The 15047-nt window shown below is 44.1% G+C and overlaps 1 protein-coding gene across 1 annotated transcript in view; it reads left to right on the forward strand.

The window, feature by feature from the left end:
* Positions 1-269: 269 nt before the first annotated feature.
* Positions 270-15047, forward strand: part of GRAMD2A (GRAM domain containing 2A) — a 29639-nt gene continuing 14861 nt past the window's right edge. The window contains exon 1 of the mRNA XM_036217740.1: positions 270-361. Coding sequence (XP_036073633.1) covers positions 321-361 — 41 coding nt within the window. The 5' untranslated portion in view covers positions 270-320. The remainder of the gene's footprint in view (positions 362-15047) is intronic.

Below are 15047 nucleotides of genomic sequence, written 5' to 3' on the forward strand. Positions count from 1 at the left end.
AGGGCAGGAGTCGGTTGCTGCAGAGCACCAAGCTCCAAGACTGGAAGGGCTGAAGAAGAATGCGGAGGGGCGGGGACCTTGCTGTATCAGGAGTTACGGCCCCGATCCTGGCTTTGGTCCAGACTGGAAGAACGAGCGGTGGGATCCACGCTTTGCATGGGCCCCACCTGTGCCTGGAGAGGGCCAATAGACAGGGCCCGTCCCACATGGGCAGCCAATAGGCGGGAGGAGGCGGGCCCTCAGGGCGGGCAGGGGCGGGCGGGGGCGGGCCGGCGCTAAGACCCGCCGCTCAGTCCCCGGCGCTCGCTGAACGCACAGCGATGACCGCTCTGAGCATGGCCGAGGCCGCCGAAGCGGGCAGGTAAGGGTCTGCGGCCCGCAGGCCGGACTCTGGAACCCCGAGGCTGCCGCGGGGGGCGGGGCGGGGCCTCCTGAGCCCGGGCGCCTTCTGCCTGGGGTGCAGGCACTTCGCCGCCGCCGGAATGCGGGCTGGGCTTCAGAGCCGCGCCGCGCCAGCTGAGGGCGCCTGGGGGGCTGTGGGGTGTTCACGGCGGGGCACATTAGCTGGGCTGTCTGCGCTCCGCGAGAGGTGTCCGGACCTGGAGATGAGAGACATCCGGCGGCATAAGGACGCAGGGTACCCTCCTTGGGACGCCTCCAGTGGTCCAACCCCATCCCCTGCCATCGCTGTTCATTCATTCACTTGTTCATTCATTCATTCTTCAGTCACATTGACCCCCAGTCCTGACTGTCCATCCCACACAAAGGCCGGCGCTTCCTTACTGACCCCTGAGGGGTGGGGGGCGGTGTACGGTATCAGCCTCTCCTTCCAGCCAGGTCTGCAATTGTAGCGGCCCGAGGCGGCCCCGGAGACAGAGTGGAGCTGTTCCGGCAAGACTCGGCCGCACCCGTTCATCAGGCCCGTCCCGGTTGGGCGGGCTGGGGCCGATCTCTCAGCCTCAAGATCTGATACGAAGTCGCCCTGGGAGGATAGAAAGTTCTTGCAGCTGGGGAAGGGGCAAGGAGGCAGGGCAGGCGGGAGGTGGCGTGTCAGGTGGCATCGAGAATTGTGGCCTGTCCCTTGAGGTCTTGGGGGCCTGGGGAGTGGGATTATTTGGGGAAGATAGAGCCAGTGGATGAGGCCCTAAGTTCCTGCCCTTGCTCAGGTCCCCGACCCTACAGTCTGAGCTCTGGAGGGCAGCCTGGCACCCTTGGCCAGCTAGTACTGGGGCACATGGGGTGAATATGCGAATGCTGTGCCCACTCCTCACAAGTATGTGGAACTGGCAGAACACTTTGGGCCTCTCTCTGCCCAGTGGGTTCTTACCCAGCTGTTATTTGTTCTTCTTTACTTTTCCTCCTACTCCCCCAACCTCACCCCTGCATGATTGTTTAAGGGTGCCATCCTTGCAGGCATGGGGCTCCTAGGGAATGAGAGAGAGTGCCTTGACCATTTGTGATGTATTTGTGCACCTACAGCTGGCTTTGAGGTCCCGCTCTTTTGAGAGTAAAGACTTCCAAGGTTACAGGGAGAGGTGGGTAGAGGGTGTCCCTCACATCCTGCAGCGAGAGGGGCCTCCACAGTTCTCTGGTCATGCTTGCTGGAATCCAGTCCAGTCCATGCTGGTAGACACTCTCAGTATGGCAGGGCCAGTTAAGCAGTGAGCATCTCTGGAGCAAATGGGTAGTCAAGAAGATGAAGTTGACAGAGGCCGATGCTGAGCTTCCAGGGGAGTTTCTGCTGAGGCCAAATCAAAGTTCTCCTTCTTGACTTGCCTTTGGGAGAATGTTCTGAATAGCCTAAAGGGGACAGCCCAGGTCCTATCCATGTCTTGATGTTACTGGTTGCTTTCAAATGTCTGGACTTAGTTGAGTCCGTTAAGCCTTAGTACAGACTAAAAAGACCTGAGTGTCAGTTCACCCACCTGGGATGCCTGCCCCCTGAGATTGAGGTCGGTGGTACCCGAGATGCCTTTTTATAACAGCCAGCCTCCCTGAAACTCTTCCAGGGTCCTGCTTGGGTGGCTCCTCCCAGTCCTTAATCTGGTTAAGCCATGGCTTTGGCACTTAAATGCCACATACCATATTTATCAGACTAGTGTGAAGAGCCTTGCTCTGGGAATCAGAAGTGAATTTGCAACCTTTTGCTGTTCCTGTTTTGCTGTGACTTGGGGACAAATCAGGTCACTTGTCTGGGACTGCTTTGCTATCGTAAGGTAAGGCGATTAGACTGTAGGCCCTTAGCCTAAAGCCCTTTCCATGTGGCTGTTCAGTGATTCTGCTATCTAGCCTGTTTCCCCTCAATTTCTGAAGGTATTTTATTTCTTTACATCATTTCCTCTTTGCCATATCTACTAATGAAAATCATTCTTTGGCTCGAAGTCCATCTTGGCCACTGTGCTGCTGTTCACCTGGGCTGTATGCAGGGCATCGATCTGTCACCACCTGTTATTACCAACCTTTGAAGCTTTGATTAATTCTCCAGCTATTTACTAATGTAGGAAAAGGAGGAGGAGGGCAGAAGCCCCTGGGATGGAGCTTCCTATGTAATTCAGAAGGAACTGCTTCCCCAAGGAGGACCTGCCTGCTACAGCGCTGGTGCCGAAGGAAGGCTTCATTCCCCAGAGTATAAGCCTCTACTGGGCAAGCCAGTTCCTCCTTTCGCCCCACCGCAATTGCACATTTTTATTAATTTAGGACTGTTGTGTTTTTATAACCTGTGGAAGTTGAACCAAGCTTTAAGTCCTCGTCTTAAATTATTGTGTTCCTCAGGTGATGCTTATAATCCACTATAAAATCACAATGTTAGTTTTTTAAATAGACATAAGTTTTTGGCTGGCACTTTTTTTTTTTTTAACATGAAGTAAAAAGCACATAAAGAATTAGTTTAAATCAAACATGAATTGCTTTTCCTTCTAAAGTGTTGACATGTCATATCATTGGTACATATTAAATAATTGTTAAAATCTAGTGTCCCTTTTTTCTCTAATTTAAGGTCAGAGCAGCAGCATGGGTGGTATGCCTTAGCAAACAACTGTGACCAATTATAAGAATGTTTTTCTATCTCTCCTATAGAAAAGAAAATTAAATATTTCTGATACATGTTAAGATTAATCAAATTATTTGAAACTTGCCCATAATCATCAGGGCCACACAAAATGCTATTTTAAAATAATTTTTGAATTTGAACTTTGTAAAGATAACCCAAAATTTTAAAATAAACCAGCGACAGTACTTCAGAATTGATATTCATTCATGCTGGGCTTCCTTGATTACCAAATAAGTTGAAAAATGTTTATATTTTAAAAAATATAACTACAATACCATTTTCATATCTGAAACAAATAACAGTAACTTCTTAAAATCATCAGATATCTAGTCAGCATTTAAAGTTCCCCCATCATCTCATAAATGTTTTTGTACCATTAATTTATTTTAATAAGGATCTAAATGAGATTTTACAGTTGCTTGACACACTGAATCTATATATCTATATCTCTGTAATCTCTTGTAATCTATAGGTTCCCCTTTTATTTCTTCTTCTTGTTGCAATTCATTTGTTGAAGAAACACATTTATTTTTCCTATATCTTTTCCCAGTTCGTTGATGTTGTTTAAAATATTCCTCTGACTCCTATATTTTCTATAAATAGAGAGTTGGATCTAGAATTTGATCAGCTTCAAGAGGTGTTGAGCACTTGAAGAAGCACATAAGGTCTAGTTATGTTTCTTTAGAGGATGGTAGCAGCCATTGGTGATTATTTCAATTAGGCTCATTGTTTCATTAGGAAGGGATCGCAAAATGGTATTACCTTAATTCTATCACTCATCATTTATTAGTTTGAATCTTCCTATGAAAGAAATGTCCCCTCTTCAACTATTTGGTTACCATGAGGTATAGTTAGTACTAGAAAGGTAGAATTAAAAACTAACTCTTTCCTTTTATTTACAAGTTTTCAAAATAATGCGATGGGTCCCTACTATCCACCAAAGATAACCAAAGAGTCCTCTTTCTATTATTATACTCTAATGGATTTAAACAGATTTGATGTGTTTCAGTCTGTTGTAGACATCGTTCTTATTGAGTCTTTGTGCCATGGTTTCCTTCCTCTCTGGTATGATTAAATATTTTATGCCTATTTGTGTATATCCTACCCCAAATCTGAAGTAGCCATTTCTCCAAGGAGTACTGGTTCCTTTTGGTGGAAAATGGTATTTAGAGAACACAATCTAAGCACCAAGATTTATTGCTAGCTGAATGTTTCTTTTTAAATTAATCAGCATTAGAGTTTATATTTTAAATCCATTTTGTTGCTGATCAAATTAAAGTTGTATTTCCTATCATTTTGGGAGTCATAGGCTACATTTAAAAACCTAATAAAAGTGAATTACTCTTTTTCCAGAAATGTTCACCTTTGTTCAGGCACAGTAATTTAGCCCCAAATTCCAGGAGTTCACAGACCTATCTTGCAACCCTTGCCTGGACTCCAGGGTCCATTAGCCTGTCAACTGGAATCCATAAAGATGGAAGAGGACTTGGGAGGACTGGAAATAACCAGTTGACCCCACATAAAAGCAGCAGTGGCCCAGGAGAAGAGAGTTTAGGAGTGGCCACGGCCCAAACTCTGTACTGGTCACACCAACAATGGAGATCTAGTTTTATCAAGGAAGGAACATGATGCCAAAGGTTTGGTCCTTGGTGAAAGATCACTAAACAGAGTGAGGTCCACTGGAGTGTTGGAAAGAACTTTCTAATAATCAGAGCTGCGGTAATATACGTGATGAGTGATATTCACAGGTAGGCACATATTTTGAAATTCCGTATGCCTAACTGATACTCCACTCTTTCACTCACTCAAATATTTATTTCCTTACACCAAGTTCCTTGATGTGGATAACACTAAACAAGTTTTTTTTTCCCTTTAAGTCATTCTCAGATGTAGTCGTTGTGATATAATAACAGGAAGGGTCTGAGCTTTTAGAAAGACCTGGATTTAAATCCTTAGTTAATGCTGAGCTACAACTAGCAATGGGCATCCCTTTCTTTATCTATAAAACAGAGTCATATCTGGCCCCCTTAAAGGTTCTCAGGCTGTATAATGAACTGATACATGGTAGGTACTCACCAAAAGTTAGTTTCCATGCAGTGCCTCCAGCTTTCCGGATCTCAGACCAGAACTCTGAAAATTCAGCCGTGGCTCTAAGAAAAGCTTGACCTGTTTTTCTCTTCCAGGTACACATTCAAATTTACTTCTATAAAAATAAACTTTTATATCGAGATAATTGTAGAATCCTATGCAGCTGTATGAAATAAGCATGTGCCTTTCACCCAATTTCTTCCATTGGTAACATCCTGTTTGACAATAGCACAACTAGAAAATTGATGTTGATATAATTCATTGATCTTGTTCAAATTTTACCAGTTTTACATGCATTCATTTGTGCGTGTGTGTGTGTGTGTTTCGTTTTGTGCAATTTCTATCGCGTGAGGATTTGGCAAAGTTCATTTTTAAAATCCAGATTTATTTTTCTGTTGGATTCTGAGGATTTCCGTGTAAGAAAATGAGGTTTTAGGAATTTGGAATTTCAGAGGCATTTATTAGTTAATATTGCTGTGCACTGGGAACAAGTTTTTTTTCTTGCTGTATGCTTCTCCTTCCTTTTAATTCTTTTCACCAAATGAAAATAGTTTGTATATTGTGATCATAAAATTCAAGCAAAGTATAAAGAAGAAAGTAAAAAACACCTGAAATCCCAACTCATGGAGAAAAATATTGTTAGAATTTTGGTGAACATTCTTCCCACATAGTTTATTTTATTATGCATGCTGTTCTATATAATGCTTTTTCCAGTATTATATAATGCCATCCTTCCATGTTAATATAGACTTATTTTTAATAATTTTTAATAAATAACTTGATAAATACCATTTTAATAGTTATATAGCCTTCCAGTCTATGAATAAACCATAATTTGTTCATGCTCTATTGTTTTTTTCTCTTCTAACTACACTTCAGTGAACATTCTTATAAATTTGTGTCTATTTATTTCCTTGGAATAAATTATTAGAAGTGGAATTTATGAGTCTAATGGGTATCTACATGTAAAATGTATGTAATCTTCTCACACTCCCTTACACACAGTAGTGTGAGACTGCCCGTTCACCAACATGTTGATAAACAGTAGATATTATTAAACTTTCAAGCCTTTGAAATTTAATAATTAAAAAAAGATATCACTTCTACTTTTTTATAATATCTTTTTTTTGCTGATTTTAAAAGGATCGTATGCCTGTTTAATAATTTCAAACAAAATAGAAATGATAAAAGTGACAATCATCCCATAATTTCCCCTAAGATATTATCACTGTCGTTTGATGTATACCCTTAAGTAAAGATTCTTTTAAATTTTATAAATGGACTATATCTTGCTAACTAATCTGTACCTACTTTTCACTAAAGAATATGGACTTTTTTCCATATTAGTACATGCTACTATACTTATTCTTTTAGTCAATTGAATAGGAATCTATTAGATTGATAAAATATTATTTTGGTATTTCCATTTTTTTCCCATCATTGTTAGCCATATAAATATACATTTTTGCCTACTTGTTCAGTCATTTTCTTATACCTAGTTCTGTTAAATGGAGTTGCTGGATCAAAGGATTTGCATTTCTTAAGGCATTTGATATATGTCAAAAAATTTAACTCAGTTTTCAGTCTCATGGGCGCTAAAGAATGTTTATTTTCCACATTCTTAGTAATAGTGAGCACTATACTTTTTTAAATGTTTGCCAACAAAGTAGGTTAGAGATTTCTTCTTTTGCAACTTGCCTGTTCATATTCTTTACTCACTTTTCTATTAGATTGTTTGCCTTTTTCTTATTGATTTGGATGTACTCATTATATGTTAAAATACTAATCCTTTGTCAGTTTAAATTTTGATATATAAAGGTTTTTAATTTTTTGTGATTAAATATTTTCTTTTATGTGTTCTGGGTTTTATATTTTGTTTAGAAAGAACTGTCCTGAAATTTAAGTATTCTCCATTTTATTTTGGTTCTTTATTGATTTAGAAAATATTTGAATGTTTAATCTACCTGGAATTTATTTTTGTGAATGGTGTGAGGTAGCCAGTTGCCCCAGTACCATTTATTGGACAACCCATTCTTCTCTTACTTATTTGAAATACCTTCTTAATTGTATAGTAAATTCTAGATACCCATAGATCATGTTCAGGACTCCCTCTAATGTTCTATCATTCTATTGATCTTCCTAAACCAGTAAATACTGTGTTATTTTAATTGCTCTAGCTTCGTTGTTGGTTCTGACATCTGGTAGGGCAAAGCTCTTGCATTAAATTTGAGATAAATTTGCTTCTTTAAAACTTTGAATATTTCACTCAAGAACAGAATACTCCATGTATTCAAGTCTCCTTTTATGTCATTTTAAAAATGTTTATGGTTTTCTTACATATTTTTCTGCATTTTAAAAGTTCATTTTTGGGTATCTTATATGTGTCATTGGCATATGAACAGAATCATTTCCCCAAATATATTTCATAACCGATGATTGCTGTTGGTCTATAGAGAAACTACTGATTTTTATGTTGATCTTATAACCACTATTATAATAATTAACTCCATAAGAGTTCATTATGTGTCTATCCCAATCACAGCCCTGTCTAGCCCAGTGCCCAAATACAAAATTATCTGGCCATTTTCTTATGTTTTTTATTTTTATTTTTTCAGTTGATTACATGTCCTCTGGGGAGTTTATCTTACCATCTTTCAAATAATAAGCAGCTTTTAAATATATAAACCTTTTATTTCTTTTTCTTGTCTTTGTGCAATGACTAAAACCTTCAGAATAATGTTGAATAATGGTGGCAAGAGCAGGCGTTCCTAGGGGATTTCCACCATTTAGACAATCTGGGGTTCTTCCGGGAGGAAGAGGACCCGGAGCCCAGCAAGCTCCTTAAAACTAGGTCATCGCTCAAGAATCTGAACCCTTAGTTGCTGCACAGTTTGGCGGAGCCTGCAAGAGGGCGCAGAGCCGGGCCCTGTTTTGTGTGTCCCAAATCTCCGCCAGCCGCAGGGTTTGGAGGGGACACGGATCCAAGAGGGGCGTGGGCTCACTCTGCAGGGAGGCAAGGAGATGCTGGAGCAGCTGCTGCATTCCCCACAGCGACTCCAGTCTGCACCAGCTTTTACTCTTACCACCGGAGGACCCACCAGTCCCCACGCACGGGTGGGCGGAGGGAGGGTAGGGGTACGGGCGGGCGGAATCTCTGGCTCCCCGGCCACCGCCTGGCGGAGCCAGGCTAAGTGCAGTGCTGGCATTCTGGGAGCGGCCGCCCTCTGGGCGGTGCAGAAAATGAACTTGTGGTTCACTGGCTCGGCAGATACTCCCCAGGGGTGGAGGAATGTCTGGGGAGGATGGCTGGAGAAGGGTGGACCAAGCAGTGAGGCTGCGGGCAAGAACATCACCTTCTCCCTCCCCGACTGCAAACAAGCCCCTCAGGGAACCTGGAGAGGAACAGACAATCCCTTGTCCCCACATCCTCCAGTATCTCTGTTTTTTCACTGAAAAGAAGCCAGGATCCAAGGCTGGTGTGATGCTGAGCTGGCCGGTGACCCGAGTTTCCAGCTGTACTCAGCAGCAACCTCACTTGTGCTCAGAGGCCTGACCTCACCGCCCCACCCAGGGATGTAGTCGCTGGCCTGGTGGAGGAGGAATGAGGAGCAGGCCTTTAGCACTCCAGTCTGTGTTCATACCCTGCCCACTAGCGCTCCACAATTGTCCTGGCTGAAGTTTCCCAGCCTCTCCTGGTTACTGAAGTCAGTGACTGCATTTCAGTCTTCTGCTACTGGGCCTCTCAGCAAACTGCACTGCTCTCCCATTTCTTTTTTAAAACACTCCTCAAGGTTTAACAACAGCCTCTACCCCTGGTTTTCCTTCTACCTCTTGGGCCCTTCTCTCCTAACCTCCCTGAGGGACTCCTCTTTCTGCTCCCCACAGCCCGTAAGTGTTATAGTTTCTGAGGTTCCACACTTCTCTCTTCTCTCTCTCCCTCCTGGAGATATAGTAGGCTTTCCTGTATCCTCCAGCTTCACATCGCTGAATTCAGTCAACCAGGGATGGGACATATTGGGAAGGGGGAATTGCAGAAACTTCCAAAAGCAAAACTTGAATTTTCCATGCAGGGAGAACTACACTGAATCCACATGAATGAAGTGATGTGTAGGTGTACCTTGCTGTAGTTGTATGCCAATATCAGTGATATGCAAATACGACATCATTTTATATAAGGGACTTGAGCATCCTCAGATTTTGGTATCCTCAGGGAGGAGGGGAGGCCTGGAACCAATCCCCTTTCAATACCAAGGGACTACTGTATAATTCGCATATCGTAAAATTCGTTCTTTTAGTGTACAATTCAGTGGCTTTTAGTGTATTCACAAAGTTGTGCAACCATCATCACTGTCTAATTCCTGAACAGTTTCATCACCCCCAAAATGAAGCCCTGTGCGCATCAGCCACTTCCCATGTCTCTATAGGTTTGCCAATTCTGGATATTTTCTGTACATGGAATCATATAATATGTAGTCTTTTGTAACTGGCTTCTTTAACTTAGCATAATATTTTTAAGGTTCATTCATGTTGTAGCATCTATCAGTACTTTATATCTTTTCATGGCTGAATTATATAGTCCACTATCTAGGTATAACACATTTTGTTCATTCATCAGTTGATGAGTTTTTGAGTTGTTTACATTTTTGGCTATTATGATAATAATGATTATCATAATATGATGAGCATTTTTGTACAAGATTTTATGTGGACATGTTTTCATTTCTCTTGGGTATATACCTAGAAGTGGAACTTCAGGGTCATATACTAACTTTGCACTTGCACCAGCATTCTCCGAGGGTTCCAGTTCCCCTACGACACCTGATATTGATTATAGTGGGTGTGGAGAGGTGTCTCATTGTGGGTGTGATTTGCATTTCCCTGTCGACTGATGATGTTGAACATCTTTTCAGGTACTTATGGGTCTTTGATATCTTCTTTGGAAAATGTTTATTCAAACATTTGCCCATTTCAGTTGGATTATTTGTCTTTTTATTCCATTTTAAGAGGTTTTTTTAAAAAAAATGTTTTAAATTGTGGTTAAGAAAAACACATAACATGAAAATTACCATCTTAACCATTTCTGAGTTCATTGATACAGTTCAGTAGTGTTAAATATGTTCACATTGTTGTGCGATCCATCTCCTAAAGTTTTCGTCTTGCAACACTGAAACACCATACTCTTTAAATAACTCTCCATGTTCCCCTCCCTCCAGCTCCTAGCAGTCACCATTCTACTTTCTGTTTCTATGAATCCGACTACTCTAGATATTTCATATAAATAGGACCATACAGTGTTTGTCCTTTTGTGACTGGCGTATTTTGCTTAGTATAATATCTTCAAGGTTGTGAGAGTTCTTTGCATAATCTAGATACTGTGTCTTATCAGAGAAATGATTTGCAGTTATTTTCTCCCATCTGCGGGTTGTCTTTTCACTTTCTTGATGATATCATTAGCAGCACAAAAGTTTCTAATTTTGATGAAGCTCAAATTATATACTTTTTCTTCTGTTTCTTGTGGTTTCGGTGTCGAATCTTAAAAGGCCATTATCTGATCAAAGGTCACAAAGATTTACACCTGTTTTCTTCTGAGTTTAATAGTTTTAGCTCTGACATTTTTGAGTTAATTTTTGTATATGGTGTGAGGTAGGGGTCCAACTTAATTCTTTTGCATGTATATCTCCAGTTGTCCCAGCACCATTTGTTGATAAGACTATTGTTTCCCCCAGTGCCTTGTTTGTTAGTGTCTCTCCTTTGTGTACCCACTTTCCCTGGGGAAATTTCCTAGCTTCTGTATCCATCCATGGGCCAATAACTAAGAAATTATCCCTCCAGCCTGGACCTTTAATGTGAGCTTTTTATCCATTATAGATTGACATCTCACACACGTTCAAGACTACACTAATGATTGTTTCTTTCAAAGATGTTCTTTTTCCAACATTTTCCTGTTTTGTCTCAGCAAAAACAGAGCAGTCTCTTACTTAAACCAGGAATCTAGAGTTATATTTGACATTTTTTCTCTTATGCCACACATCCAACTGATGACCAAATCAAGTTGATTCTATTTGGAAATCTATATGTTGAGTCTATCCCTTACTCTCCATTACTGCCACCAAGTCTGACATTATTTCTCTGCTGGAATACAGTCTCCTAACTGATCTGTATCCATGGGAAATTTTAAACCTACAAAACAGGAGACAGTTGTAAGGTGGGCTCCCATGTATCTACTAGCAGGCTGCAATCACCACCAACATAAGGTTGTTTCTATTTCATCAATATTTACCCTCTGCTCCCCCTGCTTCATCTCCTTTGGATTACTTTGAAGCAAATCTATGTATCAGAGATCTCTTTAACATACAAAGTCGATAGTATGTTTCTGTGTTTAAACCCTTTCATTAAATCCTCTTTGCTTTTAAGAGAGTGATGAAACCCTTACTGGGGCCCCACAAGGCCTTGGATGATTTAGACCTGCCAACCTCTCCAGCCTCATTGCTCACCACTTCACTATTATTCATCTCTACCCTAAGGGCACAAAGGCTCTGTTTCTAATCCTCATATATGCCACACATCTCTGACCTCAGGACCTTAGCATAACCCCTTTACAATGACCATCTCCAACTCCCTCCAGCCACCCGCAACCCATCTGATCAGTATTCATTAGCTGTCAGCTCAAATGTTGCTGCTTCTTTGGGGAAGTCTTCCCTACTCTGCATGGCTGAGTCAGGGCATTGTACTTTTCCTTCATAGCCTATATTTCACCATTATAATTATGTATTGATTTAAATAATTTTTTTTCCATGTCTACCTCTCCCACCAGGTGTTTTGGGGATAGTAGCTTGCCTTATCCCTCTTAGTATCCACAGCACTTACACAGAGCTAAGCAAATAGCAGGCATTCAGTAGGCGTTTATAGGAGAGAGACAGAGAGGCCCGCAGCCCTTTGAGGACTGTGCTCCTGCTGGCCTCTCCTGGGACAGGGGCTCTTCTAACCACAGAGGGCCAGTGACCATTGGGAGTTCACTTAGTGCCTGGCTCTGCTTTGTTTTTCCCTCAGACATTTGCTTTCCCTCCTGGCCTGAGATTTTCTTCCCTTTTGCAGAACAGTAACTGAGGCCCAGAAAGAGAGAGTGCCTTCCCCATGGCTCCTTAGCAGAGAGTGCTTTCCCCATGGCCCCTAGGCCTGCCTCCCTGTCTTCCTGTCCCCACACCCAGGCTCTTCAGGACCCTGAGACCCCTCCAACCTGTCTGTGTCCTGAGAAGAGCCTAGTGGGTCCACAAGGCCAGAGTCATTCCGAGGTGGGTGTCACATGATGGTTGGAGTGGGGTGCACTCAATAGTATCCATAGATGGGCAGAGCTGATTTGTCCCAAGAGTAGCCAAACCCCCTATCAGCCTTGAGTGGGGGCATCTGAGCGGCTGAGGCTGACTGTGCCCCTCCTCCCCCAGCCAGCCCAGGAGAGGATGGCCACCGGAGCAAAGGGGTGCTCTGTTTCTTAATGAATGCAAGTCTGTTTTTAGACCTAAATGACCAGCTTCTTGTCTGGAAACGGTCAGGCCTCAAGTGGCCTGCCAAGAAAAAGTGGTCTGTGACCAGGTCCAGGGGTGCCAACTTAAACAGTTGCTGGATGGGGCCAGCAACAGTCAGGTCACTCTCTGCAGAACCAACTGCCCATAGTGTGGCCTGGGCTTCCTAGGAAACCCTGGATATTCTCAGGAGCAAAGCTTCTGGTTTTCAGCTGTTTGTCGCTCTGTCTCACTCTGTAGGCCTTTGAGCTCTGGCCAGGAGTGGGGCAGCAATTGCTGACCTCAAACCACGGGTGGAGGGAGGAGAAGAGAGGATGGCATCCTGAGCATGGCTGGGCCTCAGTTATGAGAGTGCCTCCAGGCTCCAGAGGGGTGGGAGGCAGTCACTGGGTGTGGCCCAGGCATAAAGAGGGCCCTGCTCCCAGCTGCTCTCTCGTGCTTTAGTCCCAAGGGAAAGATTCAGTAGTACAGGACATGTATGGAGCTTTGTGGGTGCAGTTTGGGGCCTGACGGTGCCTCCATCTCTGCTTCTTCCCATGGGAATCTTTGGAAGACATCCTTCAATGGACATGACAGGACTTGGGGCCAACTCAGCTTTCAGTGGTGCTGGTTGGGGGGCGGGGCGGTGGTAGTGGGGTGTGAGGCTTAATGGGCAAGACTGTGAGAACTGGCCCCCTTCTGAGGACTAGGCCATGCATGACCTCTCAGATCCTCACAGCAGCCCTGAAGATCTGCAGGTCATGGAGGGGATTTTCCCCATTTATAGAGAAGCAAACTAGAGGGAGGTGAATGGGGCCACCCAGAGGGTCAGGGGAAGCCAGAAGCAAAGGAGTGACCTGCTCTCACTCTAGGTCTTGTGTTTGTGTCCTAAAGCCCCACCAAGGCTGAACAAACACAGAGGAGCTTTTCAGCAGGAAGCATTTGTTTATTCAATAAACAGTTATAGAGCACTTACTGTATGCCTGAAGCTGTGTGAGGCCCTAGGGTAAAGAGATGAATAAAATAATCTAATGAGGAGACAGCCACATAAACAGGCAATGCAGCAAAGGAAAGTATCTGGGCAGACTGGGTGTGGACACAGGCAGGGAGGGGTCTGCTTTGCCTGGAGGCTCCAGAGAGGAGAGGTACTGGGAGATGAGAACAAGAGGGACTCTATCCTGTGCAGGAGCAGATTAGTGCAGCAGGGCCCAGGCAGAGCTGGGAGGGGCACACCTCCCAAGTGCAAGAGAGGCGTCAGCCTGAGCACTTTACTCCTGACTTTCACCCCCATGAGGAGCTAGGCCTTTATGGTGTGCTGAGAGAGCCTAGGCCTGGGTGGGAGGTCAGGAAGCAGGGAAAAGGAGGACTGGGGCCCTTTACCCAGGGACTGGTCCAGTTGGCCAAGCTGCTAAGGGCTAAGCTGAGCAGCTCTGGGCTCTGCTCAGAGACCTGGGCAGCAGGCAGCATCTTGGCTGCTGAGACTAGACATAGAGCCAGCCGTGCTCTCGGCTCTCCTGGCGCCCACTGACTGAGAGAAGCCGGGGTTTCTGAGATCTCTGTAGGTAAAAGGAGTTCTTGTTAACACCAGAGCTCAAAGAGGTTCTTGTTCTGGCTGGATCCAGCCACCCTCAGAGGGATGAGCCAGCCCACATTTCCTCCAGAGCAACTAGCTCTCCCAGTTTGTTTGATTCTTTGAGTAGAGGAGATAAAGGCTGGGGGTGGGGGGTCTGATCTAGGGAACCCCAATCCCCAGAGGGGCCCCTGCATAGTTATCTCAGCCCAAGAGACCCTTGCTCTGTCTTCCCTAATCCCCACCTACTGGGGCCTTAGGGGAGAGCTGGGGCCTCGCCCTGTAGCCAGGGAAAACTATAGGAGAGGGCAGAATTCCAGGGCCCTTGAGGACTCTGGGCCCTGTCAGAAAGAGTGCACACTTTCAGCCAGACTGGAGTTTGAATTTGAGCTCCACTACTTTCCAGTTACATGGTCAGGAGTAAGGTACTCTACCTCTCTGGACCTCAGTTTCCTCATCTGCATAATGGGGATGATGCCATCTCCCTTGCAGAACTAGAGCTGAAGATTAGAGATCATGAGCCAGATCTGTTCACTCTTCTTCTCCCCAGAAGCTACCTTGGCTGATAGACTTGACTTAATTTAAGCATTCAGAGTCCTCTCCCCTTCCTGGCCCTGAAGCCTTGGGGGTGGGTATGGTATGACCCAGGCTTGGGTGTCAGACAGACCTCCATGGAGTCCTGGCTTTGCCAATGACTGGATGTGAGCAAGTTGTTGAACCCAGCTGAACCTGCGTTCTCCACCCATGAAACGTAAGCACTATCACCTGCCCCACATTAAGGGCCTAAATGACATCACATGTGTGCCCTGCTTTGTGGTCTTTGGGCAAATCCAGTGTAGGG

Source organism: Rousettus aegyptiacus, unplaced genomic scaffold (genome assembly GCF_014176215.1).
Source record: "Rousettus aegyptiacus isolate mRouAeg1 unplaced genomic scaffold, mRouAeg1.p scaffold_m13_p_3, whole genome shotgun sequence".
NCBI classification, from domain to species: domain Eukaryota; kingdom Metazoa; phylum Chordata; class Mammalia; order Chiroptera; family Pteropodidae; genus Rousettus; species Rousettus aegyptiacus.